The following is a 16,544-nucleotide window of genomic DNA, read 5'->3' as shown; positions in this document are numbered from 1 at the left end:
ATGTTCTCACGAATGATGATAAATAAGTGATTCTCCAGCACTATCAACGCTCCCGTCCTTGGTATCATCACAATGCAAATGCTGCCCAACGACTCGCTGTCCTGTCCAGCCAAAAGTCGAAATTATGTTCTCAACGCCCTCTCAATCAATCCCACCTCATCATCGTTTCCCATTCATGCCATCCGCTCCATGCAAATACTTATCCATGAAGGAGATATAGTCGAACTTTGGCACATCGCGATCCTGCTGTAAGTCAGGTCCTTTGTGCGACGGCATCTCCGCTACGAGCTGTTGCACAATCTCATCCGGTATTAATGAGTGCGTCAGKTCCATCTCCGTCACATACGGTTTGCCATCTGCGACTTCCCGGAAACTCTCAAAGACCTGTTCCGCAGTGTTCTGGTCCTCGGTAACATCGACCATGAAGCGAATGAATTGCTCGAATGTGACGTGCCCGCCATGACCTGCCACCTCGACGAATCGTTCGTGCATTTCTTGCTCATCATACACCAATCCGAGCGAGGCCAGCGCGGCTGAGAATTCGAGCTCCTGGAGCGAATTGGACAGGTCGCGGTCAAAGTGTCGGAATACGGACTCGAATTCTTCAAGCTGGATGGGAGTCAGGTTGGTCATGTTGCGGGCCACCACTTGGTTATCAAGAAAAGCGAGCTTTTTCTGCACGCTACTACGCACGAGACCCAGTTCGTATGCGAGTTCATCATAGGTATACGTTGTGTAGTCGTTTTCTTCAATGTTGGCCTCTTCACATTGTGTGTCCAGATTAGCAATGATGTCGAGGTACTTGTCCAGTGGGGGGAGATTTTCCGCGATTTGTGAGGCGTGTTCGCGCTGATCGTCTACGTCGCCTTCCAAACCGGATATGCTGACACTAATGGTCTTGAGTGCGAGGGCAAAGTCGTTAGCTTTGTCGGCAAAGGTCTTCCGGAGGTTGTTCTTGATGTCACGGATCGTGTTGTTGATTGCCTGGCTTCGGGCTCTTTCAGCTTCCATCAAGCCATTCCAGGCAGAGTCAAGTGCTTCCAAGCTGAGGTCTGCAGGTGGCTGGTATGGACGAAGTTGGTACGTGTTGAGTTTGGTCTTGATGTTGCCTAGCAAACCGGCGAGATCGCTCTTCTCAGCAACCCACTCCCGCTTCCCTCTTTGCTTATATCCAGTGAAATCCTTGCTCTGGGCCTTTGCATCTGCGTACGTGCCATCGAACTTTGCACTCTGCCAGTATTCTCGTTGTTTGTGAATCTGCTGCAACAGTTCACGAACTCTTCGCTCGTATGTGTTTTGCATCTCCCAGGCGCCTTGCATGTTGGAGACGAACTTTTCCACTCTCCGGCCTGCATTCTCAACCTTTTCCATCTGGGAAAAGGCATGGAACCAATATGCGATATATGTCATGAGCGATCGCTCGTCCGGCTTTGCAACATCACAAACGTCCTCCACATCCAGCAGGTCCGGGATACCGATTTCCTTAGAAGCAATATCAAAGGCCAGCTGCATGTTCCCACGGTGGTCCGATTTGTCCAGCTCGTCAAAATCAATTAGATCGGGTCGGTGGATGTCCAAGAGTGCACAGAATGCCAGGCCATCGTTCCAGCTACCTGAAAAGTCTCTCACCTCCACCTCATCGTAGCATGCTGTTTTCCGTTGACACCACAGCAGCAATCCTTCCCTGGCGCTGAGACCTTGATGATTCACATCGCTGATGGTGAAGCGTAGAATCAACGTCCATATCAGGCCCAAGATGATCTTTCGATTGCCGTCCACAATGTCTTCGGCGCCAATATTCGTCAGCTGGATCTTCCGCCCTTTGATGAAATCCAGAGCAATGTTGACATTCTCGAACCGTTGCACTCGTAGTTTCGGCCGAGCGGCATATCGGCCGAGGGACTCCTGTGAGAGGATTTCGAGGAGGTGTATTAAGATGACGCCGTCCGAGAGATCAGTGACGAGGTTCGCAATCTCGACATTGCGTACTTTGAGCTTGTTGTTGAGCCTGGCGACGACGCATGGTTAGCTATGTCCGCCTGAAACCATGGCTCATGTCTCACCATTTACCAAATGTCTTCTCCTGCACTTTAATCCTATGCGCACATGTCGGTCAGCCCTCTCAACGCCCCGCAGCTGGGGGACCGAACCCGCCAAACATACCACGACTGCTCAAGCACCGCCATGGCGTAATTGCATACTGCTGTAAGCGCAACGTCGAACCCTCCAAGCTGTCTGGTGAGGTATCGATGCTGTGAGATGTGCGAATGGTGAAGGAAAGGTGCAATCGGGATGTTGATTGCAGCTGGCGCTTGAGCCGAAGGTTGGGCCTGGCCTGTTCATCACGGCAACGACATTTACCCGCTGTCCCGCACTGACTTTCACGTGCGTAGCAACCTGCACACATCATTCACTCCACAACCTCAGCACTCGCGTTCAATTGGTGGACCTGTTTCGGAGAAGGCATACCCCTGCGTTTACGAATCACCATGCCACTGTCAACATGGCCTTTTCGTTGAAAACATGTTTTTCGGCAGCCACCATTCCGCCGAGCATGGGTGCCGACAGGAGAGCCAACTCATTGGACTTTTCGCAAGATAAAGGAGCGCAATGTGCCAAGTGCGCACCAGGGAGCCGAAATGAAGAAGAGAGTCGTTTTTCATTGCATTAAAACAGGCATTCGTCTCAGCCACTTGGGCATGCTTGAATACTATGATTCCGCTAAAATAATATTGCCTACGTCGTAACGTGGACGTGTGGGTATCTCCTCCAGCCCTCCAAATCAAGAAATGGCATCAAGATGACAACGCTCCCCGGCGCCATCGCATTGCAAGTTTCAACAAATCATGTTCACGTAAAGACATTCAAAAGCTTTTTTTCAAGCCGCTCATATCCAGCCGACGTGGTCTTCGCCCGGCACTTCCGCAACATTGCCCCCTGCTAGAGCAATGCGGCTGGGCGGTGTTGCAGAGCGTCCCCGTTGCACAGTGCGTCCGGCAGAAAACAACAGCGTGCGGTCGCCAGACGTGGACGGCCGGCGCATAATGAAGCTGTCTGTTTGTGCCCTAGTTGGTTGAAGACGCGTGGTAGTCGAGGCCTCCTCGTCGTCTTCATCGGCCGATGTCACAGACTCCAGCTGACGCGACATGCGATGGGATTTGACGACGGACGATCTGCTTTTCCGCCTGCTCTGCACGAGATCTGGAATGGAGCTGGTCGATGCGGACGACCAACGCGTTGTATCACTTCCCACGTGCATGGATCGTCTGCTGCTCTCCCAAGAATTTGCAGAGCTCGACTTGCGGCGTTCGCTCGAGCGTGCGGAGGATTCAGGATCACTCAGGTATTCGGGAGCTCGGTTCGCATCGAAGCCTGGAAATTGCATCTCCCCTTCAGTATACGGTGACCTCTCGCATTCGAGAAGACTAGCCTTTATCAAAGGGGTTGGACTCCCCGACGCAGATGTGCCAAGTTTGAGGGACGTAGGAGCTGACAGCGCGACTTCTCCCGACCCAGTCCTTGCAGCTTGGAAACCACGATGTCCGACAGAGGATCCGCGTTTGTGCTGAGTGTGATCCAATGACGATGAGCTTGACATTGATGGTGCGTCGCCGAGCCACGCAGATAACCGAACGCCGCCGGGCTCGCCACCATCATCGTCGTGGTCCGATGGCGTTAGTTCTGCTTCTTCTTCTTCGCGAGGAGACGCCACATTCTCCCAGTCAAAATCACAGCTTGCTTCCGCTTCTTGGTCAAAAGCAAAATCAATGTCGTCTTCCCATGTCGGCTCAATGAAGACATCCGTGCGAGAGTTGACGGTCGCGACAGACTTGGACGATCTTTTGGACACGAATGAGCCGGCCACGGATCCGGCAACGGAATCGGCAGCGGAACCGGCACGTCCGTGAGGCGGAGCTGGAAACAACTGGCCGAGTGTTCTCATCGAGCTTTTGGAATGCGTTTTGCGCACGCCTCGAGTGGGCACGGGTGGTAGTGGCTTGCTCTCACGCTGGCTCTGTCCAGCGAGCGTCGTCAAAGGCGCGCTGAGAGTCTCGAGAGGAGGTGCTGGACGGACAGGAAGGCTCGCCCTTACATCTGACGATGCTACTGCGCGCTGAAGCGTGGGAGGAACAATCTCATCGCGGGTGCCTCGCTCTTTAATGAGGTGGCGCAGTTTGTCGGGATCATTGACCGTTGGCGAGCTCAGTGCAGTCATTGATGAGTAATGCTTGGGAGATTTCACCGCTGGCTCTGGTGCGTGGTGAACCTCGTGTATTGTTTCAAAGGCATCGGGGTTGAACTTGGTCTCTTGCGTTTCGTCGAATGTGGTCTCGTCGAGACTTTCGGCGACTTCGGTCGTTGCTTGTGAGGAACATGGCCTCTCAATCTCAAACGAAAGCTCTGAAGGTTGTGTTGATAGTTTTTCTGACAAGTCATCCGCTTGAATTTCCTTGAGGTCGCCTTTGGGCTTCTGGTATGCATTGACCGACCAGAACTTGGCGGTCAGGTTTCTTTCGTCGACGGTTTGAAGCAAGGGAATGTGCTTTTTAGCTGTGTGGGTTAGATGTTGAAAGTTGAATGGTCGTGAGATGCTAGACTTTTTGCGGTGCTTGTAGTCTGGTATTTTTGTCAGTCCTGCGCTATTGCACGTCGATTGTCGACTGGTGCTTACATTGTTCTTCGCTTGTAAATTCGTGCTCTTCGGGTGCTTTCAATGGCTTCGTCTTCGTGACCGGTGCGGCAAAAGGGATCAAGGTGGTGTTAGGTTTGTCACTAGAAACGCTTTGTCGCGACGAGGACCTGCGAGAGGATCCCGGACGAGGAGGGTTCACTTGGTCGTTAGCAGGCGCCTTCATCCAGGTTCCTAATCCAACGAGAGATTTACGGATGCTATCCAACGGGTCGACTTTCTTGCGACGGGTTTGTGAAAGAGCGGTCGAGGATCGCGAAGTGAGCGAGTCGGCGGGGTCGGCGCGGCCCTTGGAAGTGGGCATTGTGGCATTGAGAGTAGGAAGAGCGCGCCTGTGAGTCGAGGCGTCGGAATTGGAGCGACCAAAGAAAGAGAGTCGTCTCCGCTGATATTCCAGAGAGGTGTGAGGTGAGGTCGGCGCCTCCTCTGTACTTCCAGCTCCAGTCCGGTCCGGAGTTGTTCCAGGAACGGTGTCCATGGTTGGGGGATGTCGGTGCGAACGCCCCTCGGCTGCAGGGAGCTCTTTTCCAGACGCCTCAGAATGCAGAGCTGAGCCGAGTCACATTCATATTTGGGGGAAGCGTGATGCAGAGCTTCTGAGATAACCTGCCAGGTATCTTATTCGTTTGACGAAGAAAACGATCGATGGGGATCGCGAGGGTTAAGACCGCGCCAGAGCAGGGCATATGACGGTGGTACGAGCCCAAGCTGCGCTGCCTCGCCTTTTTCAGATTTGGGACCTGTTCGGCGACTCGCGCAGTCCACCAAAAAAGCACCCGCCGCGGCAGGACCCTGCTRCGCGTTCCACCAACCGATGATCCTGGGACGCAACAACGCTTGCGGAGTAGGTCGCCCGGACCGTTGACTGTGCCAGGCGTCGCGAACAACCACGCGGCGATCGATTGGTCTTGTCTCACCTGCACGCGTTGAGGACCGAGAGCCGCTCTGCGCAACGTAACCACCTCGAGGTAGTTCCCTGCACAATGCCATTCTGGCCCGTGGCCTGGCGGGTAACGACCGCTCACCCCTCCCGCGCCGTGAGCGTTCTTGCATCATCAGGTCATCAGGCATCAAGGAAAGTGTCCTGACTCTTGTTTGCAGCGGCATGTTGATCTCCTGTTGCGAGTTCAGCCTGGTGTAGGTTTGCGGGAACGGGCTGTAGCCTCACACGGGCTTTGCGCCCATCGCAGACATCCCTGATTCCCTGCTCCGCCCGCTGAGCGCATGGACGTTCTTGGACGTCTCTAGCAGCCAGCTGAAACGGACGAAGAATGGCCGGTTGTGGAGACCGACCGATGAAGAGCCACGTCGGTCCACTACCACACTACCACTTCAAGCTMAGACCGATTCTCCAGCATGGTCAATGTAAGACAGCCAATGCGAACGACAGCGGAGAGTCTGGAAGGCACGAAAAAATGCTGGGACATGGGTGCAGAAGCCTGTGTTCCGAAGCAAGCGAACGCTGTCCGGGTTCGAGGAAAAAGGCCATGAACCCGATCGTTTGGCACCCGCAGGCCATTGCTTCGCTTCGCTTCGATGGATGGACGCTGTACATAGTGGAGTCTGTCAGTGACCTCACGCACCTGTCCTGTCCTGTCCTGTCCTGTTTCTTCTCCCGGCATCTACGGCGTAATAATGAGGCATCACATTCAAGCTGAATCTGACGCGTCCTGCATGAACCCGTCGATACAATTTGCAATTCAACGCGGCTGGCCACAGATCCTTGAATGGCACATGGATGGCCCACGAGACACGCCATCAGCTCCGCCTTAGAGCCGGACGAAAGCACGAAAACATCTCCCCGATCCCGCATTCGCGATCTGGGAATTTCCATCCCGCCGAATTTTTGGTTTACCTTACTCCATGGCGGCATGGCTAGAATTTGGTAGAATGCCGCTTACATCGAATGAGCAAATCTGGCAACTCCGGGACGATATACTCTTTCAAGATATGATCGGGTGTTAAAATGATGAGATCACACTACCAGCACCTTCCACCTTTGCGATCATGGTCTCCCGGGTCATTCGCCCTGCGCTGTGTTGCGACCAAACTTAGGCTCACCGGGTTACACACGGCGATGTCCCCACACCCGATACCAATTGTTGGAAACTCCAGACAATCGACAGTTTGATCGACGACCCATCATCTTGACAGAAAGCGGCTCACAGCAGCCAATGAATGCTGTAGTTGGCTGATCCTTAATGGAGATTGGATCAAGACCTCCAAGTATCAGAATATCAGGCGTTTCGTTTGTATTACTGAAAGACAGGTCGACGGGTGTGAGATTGGCAGCATGGCAGGCACGTGGTGTATCTCGCCTTGTGATACATCGTTTCTCGTGTTCGATCCAAATGAGTCCTACCAATTGTTTCTGTGTGCCAAGCTGAGCCGTAGATTGTACCTGTGGACGACCATGTGGTCTTGTCGGTGCGACACTCCATCATCCAGCAAGGGACGATGTGCAACAACAACAACAACCAACCAACCAACCAGGCGCTTTCACCAAGATAGCGATGGCGCTTGCAGAGCTCTTGAATTCATACAGGCCACGAATCTAGTCTTGTCGTGACATGATGCTAATTGCCATCGGGCTAGGTGTGTTCGACCCATCATCGATCGRGACACTTCTCTGTTGTAGACCGATGCTTTCCGTCCGGTCATATCTACCCGATCATCAGTGAGATGAAGTGTCATACGGAGGTCCGGCTCATTGTAATGGGACAATGCATATAAACGGTTCATGAATGCAAATGGCTGATTTGCAGACAATCTCCTCAGCTGACATCTAGCATAGAGTACTCAAGTTTCATCTAGTCCATCAATTCCTTTGTGATGTAGTCGGATTGTCAAGACGGCCAGGCCTAGCCTAAGTTCATGCTGGTGTCATGGCGACGACATTGGTCGGAATTCCTCGCCATAAATAGAGTTACAGGCGGTAGATACTACACACCGTCGTCTCAAGACCTGCAAGGCAAGGCCAGAAACCGAATTCAAAAAAAGTGGCAGGGCAAAGACGTTGGACTTTCTAATAAGTTGAGAATGTGCCATTGGATGTCTAGCAGGCAGGCCTTGACTCTCACTCCCTCGCCAAGGCAGTCCAGCCTCGAAGATCTCTACGGCGTCGGAGTGGCATAGAGTGACCTATGAAAAGGCAGAATGAACGCAATGGAGATCTCCCGTGTGCCTATCACATCACATACAGACGAAGTATAATCCACAGAAACCTTGAAAAAGCATGCTATTGACACTTGAGAGGGAGGAGGTGTAGTGCGAAGCTCCGCAGTTGGACATGGTGGAAGACTCCGGAGTAAAGGTATGCACACCCAAAGGCAGCTTCACCACTCACACGCACCGCAATCTAAAACACGTGCCAAAAATCCCCACCACCACGAACATTGGAACCTCCAGTTACTCCCCCTCGACCAATTCATTCCACAATTCTAGACTCTCCTATCCCATACCACGACTCTCCAAGCCCCAAGTCCACGAGTCTATGATACTGATCATCAAGCCCGGCCTCCATCAAAGAAAACCACGATTCGTCAAAATTCTCTTGCAAAGCCCTTAATAATAACCACAAGGTATACTCGATCTCCACACAATGTATAAAACAGCAAAATATCCCGGTGACATCGGCACTAGTCCAAAGCAAACAGCCACGAAAAATGTACGTCACGCACGGGAATGGCTGGGGGAGGAGGGAGAGGGAGGGGAGGGGGTGGGCGATCATCATGCTGCAAATGCAAGTCCATGACTTGCCGTGTACTTCAAAAAACTCAAAAACCATGTCATGGTTACCTTACCTCTGTTTTACAACTGAAAGGCACAGCACCGCACCTGCGCCGAGCGCAAAGAAAAAAAGTTTGGGTCCCAGATTCGAAAAGAATACCAAACTTGACCGTGCGGAAGACGCCTAGCCACAACATGTGAGTAATAACTTTGATAGGTTTATTGATGGAATTGCCGTTTCTTGCCGAAAGATCTAGAGCCCTACGGTACCGTGCTTCTGATACAACCCAACTATGGTACGCTCATGAACGACTCTCAGGTTTCAGAAGTACCATCAACTCATGACTTTCAGGTACCAAACTGTCACCAAATGACTACAGCGTCCACGCATAATGACATCTTCATCTTCACGCCCAGGCGGGGTCTCGCTGGACCCTGTTCTTACAGCTCCCGCAAGACCTCATGCGCCACTTGCGCATAGGTGCTCCAGAGGACGCCTTTCAGCACGCTCTCACCTTCATGCTCCGCCCACTGGCCTGCTTTGGTGAGCTTCTCTTTCCAGAAAGTCTTCTGATGCTCTTCAAGTTCGTGCCAATGCTTGGCTCCAGAGTCTTTCTGAAGATAGTCCTCCTTATCGGGATGCACATCAATGGCGACGCCATCAGCAGTCTCGCGTACCACGACCGCGGTAGCGTCGGCATCTTCAGGCGAGGCGTGGTGTTCTTCCAAAGCGTATCGTAGCGCTCCACCGCCGACAACAGCTGTAGGGATTGTCTCGTGTAGTGTCTTGGTGAGGGTCACTTGCTTGRCATCGAGTTGCTCACGCGCTCCGGGGGATACGAGACCGAGCGGTCCCATCGAGCCAGTGTACCCAGCAAAAGAAGCATAGAGCATTGCGGCTATCGTGACACAGAAGGAGATGACGAGAACGTATGCCCACCACCAGAAAGCCTCATCACGAGGATGGCTGAGGACGTAGCGGGAGTTCTTGTTGCTGGGCTCAAGCGGTGAAAGCGGGAAGGTATCAATTACGACTGTATTGGCATAGCTGACCGACGCGAGACGAGCGTATTGAGGTCCTGGATGTGCCGGTGCAGGTCGAGAGCCGGCCTTTTCGTCGCTTTCCGTGGTGGATTCGTCACCTAGATCTGGTGCCCGAGGCGGTGAATGGAATGGTGCCCAGCAAATCTTGGTCATCTGCTGAGCGTGGACATCATGAAGCGTAAGATAGCTGCGCAAACCTTTGAAAGTATCGGTGGCGTTCTGGTAGTTGATGGTGTAGACTTCGATACTGATGTCTTGTCCAGCCACGGCAATGGCAAACTGCTGGTTGCCGTTTTTGTCTGTGTCCAGAGCGCATACGTCAAGACATGACGCTTGCTTCATGCGGCGGGGGAGGTTCTGCTGCATAACCTCCATGGCCGGTCCGGTAGGATAGAGATGGAATATGCGAAGCTCGGCGCCGCCCTTGTTTGGCTTATTCGCCACAGCAATGACAGTATCCGAGTTTAGGAATCGTACACAGCGGAACTTGGAGCGGCTATTGGCCTTCTGAAAGCTCTCAGGCACTGGCATCTGATAGACGCGTCTTGGTCCCACGGGTCTCTTCTCGGCCTTTTTCGTACTGAAGTCGTATCGGATCGTCTGCTCGTAGATATTGTAGTCGTCACAGTAGGCGATGCTGAAGTCTGACTCTGGAGTGAGGGCAATGTCCAGGTCCGCAGCCTCTGCCCTTTCAGGCAGGGCGATTCTAGTGATGATGTCCCCAGGCGACGGCACCGCGACCGTGGCGTTGAACACAATCACCTCGGAATCTTTCGCAAGACCCGATGCGATGGCGCCAATTCGTTTCGCCGGCGAGCCTCGTTTCTGAGCGGGCGACAGACGAAGTAATCGTTGGTATGTCTCCTTCTTCGGTGCCGTGGACTTTGCGAACAAGGATCGTTTCGCGAGTAGCTTGATGTCTCCCAGATCCCCCTCTTCCACCTCCTCCGTCTTCTGCTTCTTACGAGGAGGGTATGGGATTTCAAAAGTTCGAAAGTGTTCATTGTTGCCTGCGTTCTGGTCGGCCTGGGAGGAGTTGATACCAGCGAAGGCGATGAGACCATCCTTGGTGGCCAAGTTTGCGATGGAGCTGACAGAATCTTCCGTATTTGACAGAGTGATTCGTGCAGCATCGGTGATGAGGGCGCGGTTGTTGACATCCAGGACGTGCTTGGATGTTATTAGCTGGAAGTGGGATGATGGAGATGCTACGGGCGTGAACGAACAATCTTGTTGGGGATTCCACTGCTGGTCTCTCCACCACCTCCCGCGACAACAAGATAGCCCCGGTTGTAGGGATCCCAATCGGCAGCGTAGATGGGAAACGGCAGCGTCTGCTTCGCGTAGGATACGCTCGATTTTGGAGCGATGRGCATGATGGGCGGTGATTGTGAACAGACGGGCGGGGAGAAGGAGGAGGAATTCAGGGGGGTTATATGTACAGTTTCTGCGAATGTCACGTAGTCGAGTAGCAATGCTGTGAAGAGGCCACTGAGGCGTGATGAAAGGACAGCCAGACGTGACGTGGGGGGAGCAGGCGCGCTAAATTCCCCGAGCTTCGACCACCGACAAAAGTTCAAAATTCTTCTTCCCTTCCAATTCTTCCCACYGTACTGCACTGCACATCTGATGTAGCTTCGGGACGTGTTACACATCATGACCGACAACATTGTGGTCGCTTTGAAGCCGGTCGCCAATGGCCCCGACGAAGACATCAGTGATGAGCAGATTGAGCAATTGCTCGCTCGCGCCACAACACGCCTGCAAGAAAAGTCCCAGGACGGCCAGCAGCTAACCCAGAGCACCACCCAGCACAACTTCCACTTTCCCCGACTAGACGCAGGTCAGCTCGAGAAGCCATACGTATCGACAAAAGGCGACGTCGCCACGGTCGATTCGTCCCGATTGCTGCAAGAAAAGCATCGCAAGCAGGCCAACGGAATCAGAAAGGTCGAGGACCCGGTCATCCGTCGCATCACCGCCGCAGAGGTATGTTGAGCCCCCACCCACCCATTCCCACCTACAATGAGGAAAATTATCCCATTTTCTATCTTGAGCAGAGTCCGGGCACCGTTTTGGCTGCCTTTCTGCACTACTGAGAGCTTTATTTTCATAGTTACTCTGAGTTTTCACACAACCACCACGCTTGTTATTGATGTATTTTGTTGAATCACGCTGACAAGCTTACAGCAGAAAAAGGCCACTGCCGGCGACAAGTGGTACAATCTACCAAAGACCGATCTGACACCCGAGTTGAAGCGCGATTTGCAGCTCATCAAGATGCGTGGCGTGCTTGATCCCCATCGTCATTACAAGAAAGATGGYGGCAAAATGGCGGCACCAGAGTATAGTCAGGTGGGCACCATCATTGAGGGACCGACAGAATTCTTCACCGGCCGCCTTGAGAACAAACAGCGGAAGCGCACGTTTGTTGAGGAGGTACTGGCGAATGAGAGGGAGAATGGCCGATTCAAGAAGAAATACGGCGATGTGCAGAACAAGAAGACCAGTGGAAAGAAAGGTTTCTACAAGTCGCTGCAAGAGAAGAGGAAGGGTGGTGTCAAGAAGGGTGGTTCTGGTTGAAGCTGCCTGACTATGTCTACCCAACCCATCCTCACAGCTGGGATACGATGCGGAGCACCAGACTCTGCATGTCCAATGCTGCTGCTTTGCCGGCGTCCAGGACCTCTTCATGGTTCGCTTTGCCTCGACTCAGGTGCTGATCGAGCTGCTCTCTCGACAGACCTTGCAAGGCTGGATCGTCTGCTCGTGTCGTTGGCTCCAACACCGCATTGTTGGTGACCAAGCTGAAAGCCAGTACCCGCATACCGGCATGTCTGGCAACGATAATCTCCGGCACTGTGGACATGCCAACTACATCGGCGCCTAGATTTCTCAGCATCCGGCACTCCGCCCTGGTCTCGTAGGTGGGTCCGGACACGAAAGCATACACTCCCTCGTGAAGTCTTCTTCCACTGGGGTCTTGCTGCCGAATCTCCTTCCACGCCTTGTGCGCGAGCTGGCGTAGGGAAATATCATATGCATCGGAGAGAGGTGGAAATCTCACACCGAAATCATCATCATTTGGTCCTCGTAGCGGTGACTGTCCTACCATGCCGGCAAGGTTGAGATGGTCATTGAGCGCCACAATGTCACCTACGCCGTAGTCCGGGTTCAATCCACCCGCAGCGTTGGTCAGAATGATAGTCTCCACTCCGAGAAGCTTGCACACGCGGGTGGCAAATGTCGTAGCCTCCATCGAGTGACCTTCGTAGAAACTAGGAATGAAAATAAGCTTCTTGTATACATCTACCTACCCATTCTACTAACTGTGCACGGCCTACGAGCAACACGACGGGAATTTCGTTCCCTTGGGATCCCATGGTGCCGAATATCAATTTACCAGCATGGCCCGCCACTGGAATGAAATTATCCATTAGCATCTTCTCATCGTTTCCCTGTCATATGAGTTGTGAAAAAAACTTGGACGAGAAAAACTGACCTGTCGAGATGGGGAAATTCGGCACATCCTTGTACTCCCAAACTTCCCTCAATCCAGGATTGACCGTCTCGGCGAGTCCACCCAGACCACTTCCACAAACGACGGCAACGCGAGGTTTGGCCAGGGATTCTGGGAGTTTGAGGCGGAGAAAGTCGACCGTTTCCGCGGCTTTGGAGTAGGGTTTGTCTGCCATTTCGTCGTGGACGTCGTGCAGGCTGTGTTGGAGATGGGTGTATGAGTGGTAGAGGGAGGAGATGTGATGGATTGTTGATAGCATTTGAATGGAAGGGAGGGAGGGGCGCGCTGTTTTTCCTGCTCGTGATGGTGGATCGTGATGTGGTCCGGTGGTTTTGGTTGTGAGGGAGATTGGCGGCGAGCTCCGATTTGGTTCGCTTGGCGCTTTTTGGGGGGAGCGACTTCACTTGGATGCATGAGCTGAGTAGCGGCGCAGTATTCGCCCTTTTGACGGTGAAGTTGCGTAACAAGTCATGATGATGAGTGCTTACAAAGTATGAACGAATTTCCGCCTCGGCGGCCTGATTTTGTCTATCCTGGTGCCGCACTGAATGGACCGCGCGAGATCAGAATATTGGAGATTCAAGACGGAAGCTGGGATGAGGAAATCAAATGTGTTCTCTCTATCCAGACATTGTATGCGAGTCCCGACTTCGACATACCTCTCACGTACACCGCGCTGTCTTATACCTGGGCAACATGGGCAAACCACAAGACCATCTCGCTGAATGGCCAGAGTGGCTTCCCCGTCACGGCCAACCTCTGGAATGCCCTTCGAGAATTTCGCGCTGGAAAATCCCCTTTGATTGGGAAGATGTGGATTGATCAGATTTGTATCGATCAGCAAACGTCGGAGCGAAACGATCACGTGAAAATCATGGGTGAGATTTATCAGCAAGCTTCGCGGGTTCTCGTTTGGCTGGGAGTCGGCACAAATGATGGACGAAGTGGAGAAAGCAAGTCTGATACGAAGAAGAACACTGAGTATCTTCTACGTGCTGTTACTCAGACTAGCCCACCTTGGTACGAACGACACATACTTGCGTTCATGCAGAGTCTACTGACAACACAGGTGGACACGAGCATGGGTGGTCCAGGAGTTCGTGATGGCCCGTCAAGAACCACTCGTAGCATTCGGCCCTGCCATCGTGGAGTGGGATGAACTCTGGGAGCTCATCTCAAAACTTCCCAGGACTCCCCACCAGGACTTACATGTCTTTGCCAGATTCGTTCGAAAGCTCACAAGTCTTCGATATGCGAAACGGCGGAGTGTTAGTCTGACCAGTCTCGGATGGCTCTCCCGCTTGACGGCATCTCTAGATCCCAAAGATAAAGTGTACAGCATGCTCAATCTCATCTCTGATGAAGAGCGAGCTGGGATTACAGTTGACTATGCGAGGAGCATTCGTCATGTATATGCAGAGGCGACCTACGCTGCAATCTGTGCAAGCGAACGACTTGAGATTCTGAGCTTGGTCACAACGCCATGTGCTGGTCAAGACTTGAACCTTCCCTCGTGGACAGTGGACTTCACATTCGCATCGTCTAATCAGAGAGCTCCATCATGGACGCAGCCTCGCAATCGCTCGAGCGTTCTTGATGAATTCTCGGATGGGAGTAGGATGGCGTCGGACATGTATGAGTTTCGCAGACTGTTCAATGCCGTGCCATCGTTTTGGTTCATGCAACGGGAGGTGACCACGAAGGATACCTGTATCGCGAACATCGAGGCTGGAACTCTCACGTTGAGCGGATACAAGTTTGACCGGATCGATACAGCTCATCGCCTTGCGAGGCCCAAGAAATTCTTCTCGCTTGCTACCTTATTAAGCGTTCAACGCTTATGGAGACTTTCTTGTAACCTGGCAGGCAAGTTCCAACGACGATTCAAACCATTACCACCTTTAGAACAGATCGATCTGCTCCGTTCAGATGAACGCACTTTCTGCAAGGAAATCCTAGATACGCCCGATCCCTACACCAGACTTCACCCAGAAGCCTCCCAACCTCCCTCCCCCTCAAAAGTCAAAAACCACGCTTTCTCCCTGGACGAGAAGACCGCTTTCCTACTCATCCGCTGCTGGACCGAGAAACATGGAAGACAGACCGAATTGCCAGCTTACAGAAAAACTCTCTACGCTCTCGATCTCTGGAAGACATATTTTGAATTCCAGGCCGCGAATCCCAATACTGAAAAGACACTTTTCGTTACTGAAGGTGGGTTTTTGGGATATGGTCCTAGCCATGTGCGATCTGGAGATATTGTGGTGCTTCCGAATGGTAGTGCTGTTCCGATTCTATTGCGGCCTACTGGGGATGGGGAGTGGAGGTTTTTGGGTTTTGTGTATGTTACGGGCATTATGAAGGGTGAGCTTGCTGGGTTGTTGGAGGTGGGGGAGGGATTAGTGGAGAGGGAGTTTGTGCTGGTGTGAGGATTCGCAGAGCTGTCCGTGGGAGGAATCTTTGACAGATTCGAGATTCTTGGAAGATTTTGGTACTGGTACTAGGACTGCTTCCTCGATACCGTCTCTGTGTTCGGAGGAAAGTCGTGGAAACTTCTCTATTGGTAGAGTCCATCGCCAGACTACTAGGAGACCTTGCTTGGAAGCCGGATCTCGTTGAAGGAATGTCATACCAACGCCTCCAAACATCTATGGATCGAGACAAGGCAACTTGAAACGGCTTCAAGCGACCGCCGTCATGATGGTAACCAGGATGGGGACCCGAGCGTGACTTGGTCCGAAGGTAGACCGTGTAGAGGGCCGGGGATAATCTGCTTTTGAGTCAACTACAATATTGCTACACGACACCAAGCAGGGAACAATACGGACACTCGTACAACAACGAACGAGATGTTGAATGGGCCATATCTGGAGGGGGAATGACATGCATCCTTAAAAATAAACCTTGAGGCGCTCGTGGCTCACGATACTGCATACTTCAGAAAGGGATGATGAGGTAGGTAGTCGCCCATTAAAATAAAGGATATTGAGCGAGCTGTGCTCAAGTATTTGGCCCTTACGGCTAGTACGTATTTGGCATAGCTATTCGTGTTATTTATTAAAGAGGTATATATTAGCATTTAAGTTAGATATTTAGCCTACGTATTACTATTTATATTATACTATTCTTATTATATAAGTAGTCTAGACCTTATAGTATTATAGTATTACTAATAGATCCTAGTCTTTAACGTTTAAATCTTAGAACTTAGCCTAGAGTACGCCTACTAATACCTCTAATTAATATATTCCCTAGACTATAGTAGGAAGTGCTTAGTAAGATAGTACGCTAGTAATTCTTTAATAAGGTTTTATTCTTAGAATTTAGCCTTAAAAGAAGCCTAATACTACTTATTAATATACTCTATAGTAATAAGTAGTTATATAAGGCCCACCGCCTTATAGCATTACTAAATAGTCCAGAATAGGTTAGACTATTCACCCTAACCCCACCTTTTATATACCTGTCCTAGGCTAAACCGGATACGCGCGGAAGGAATTATAGTAGATAGAGGAAAGGCTATACGCCTCCTAACTAGCTCTGTATTAATTCGAGTCGTCT

At 51.9% G+C, this 16,544-nt stretch overlaps 6 protein-coding genes; 2 read left to right on the top strand and 4 right to left on the bottom strand.

The window, feature by feature from the left end:
• Window positions 1-159: 159 nt before the first annotated feature.
• Window positions 160-2,186, bottom strand: RCC_07414 (probable alpha-actinin, sarcomeric (f-actin cross linking protein); the record flags this gene model as incomplete). XM_023772672.1 has 3 exons in its annotated part: window positions 160-2,008; window positions 2,064-2,096; window positions 2,164-2,186. 3 exons carry the CDS (start codon window positions 2,184-2,186, stop codon window positions 160-162), a joined length of 1,905 nt encoding a protein of 634 aa, XP_023628440.1.
• Window positions 2,187-2,887: 701 nt separating this feature from the next.
• Window positions 2,888-5,168, bottom strand: RCC_07413 (uncharacterized protein; the record flags this gene model as incomplete). XM_023772671.1 has 2 exons in its annotated part: window positions 2,888-4,617; window positions 4,673-5,168. The coding sequence occupies 2 exons, from the start codon at window positions 5,166-5,168 to the stop codon at window positions 2,888-2,890; spliced, it is 2,226 nt and encodes a 741-aa protein (XP_023628439.1).
• Window positions 5,169-8,860: 3,692 nt separating this feature from the next.
• On the bottom strand, window positions 8,861-10,839 carry RCC_07412 (uncharacterized protein; the record flags this gene model as incomplete). XM_023772670.1 has 2 exons in its annotated part: window positions 8,861-10,633; window positions 10,690-10,839. 2 exons carry the CDS (start codon window positions 10,837-10,839, stop codon window positions 8,861-8,863), a joined length of 1,923 nt encoding a protein of 640 aa, XP_023628438.1.
• Window positions 10,840-11,119: 280 nt separating this feature from the next.
• RCC_07411 (related to FCF2 Essential nucleolar protein involved in the early steps of 35S rRNA processing) lies at window positions 11,120-12,046 on the top strand (the record flags this gene model as incomplete). XM_023772669.1 has 2 exons in its annotated part: window positions 11,120-11,452; window positions 11,654-12,046. 2 exons carry the CDS (start codon window positions 11,120-11,122, stop codon window positions 12,044-12,046), a joined length of 726 nt encoding a protein of 241 aa, XP_023628437.1.
• Window positions 12,047-12,077: 31 nt separating this feature from the next.
• On the bottom strand, window positions 12,078-13,158 carry RCC_07410 (probable purine nucleoside phosphorylase I, inosine and guanosine-specific; the record flags this gene model as incomplete). XM_023772668.1 has 3 exons in its annotated part: window positions 12,078-12,741; window positions 12,794-12,881; window positions 12,966-13,158. The coding sequence occupies 3 exons, from the start codon at window positions 13,156-13,158 to the stop codon at window positions 12,078-12,080; spliced, it is 945 nt and encodes a 314-aa protein (XP_023628436.1).
• Window positions 13,159-13,476: 318 nt separating this feature from the next.
• On the top strand, window positions 13,477-15,412 carry RCC_07409 (uncharacterized protein; the record flags this gene model as incomplete). XM_023772667.1 has 2 exons in its annotated part: window positions 13,477-14,003; window positions 14,053-15,412. 2 exons carry the CDS (start codon window positions 13,477-13,479, stop codon window positions 15,410-15,412), a joined length of 1,887 nt encoding a protein of 628 aa, XP_023628435.1.
• Window positions 15,413-16,544: the final 1,132 nt, after the last annotated feature.

This window comes from Ramularia collo-cygni (assembly GCF_900074925.1).
Source record: "Ramularia collo-cygni strain URUG2 genome assembly, contig: RCC_scaffold11, whole genome shotgun sequence".
In the NCBI taxonomy this organism is placed as follows: Eukaryota; Fungi; Ascomycota; class Dothideomycetes; order Mycosphaerellales; family Mycosphaerellaceae; genus Ramularia; species Ramularia collo-cygni.
Note: the sequence above shows the minus strand (reverse complement) of the source record. Positions and strands in the feature narration are given on the sequence as shown.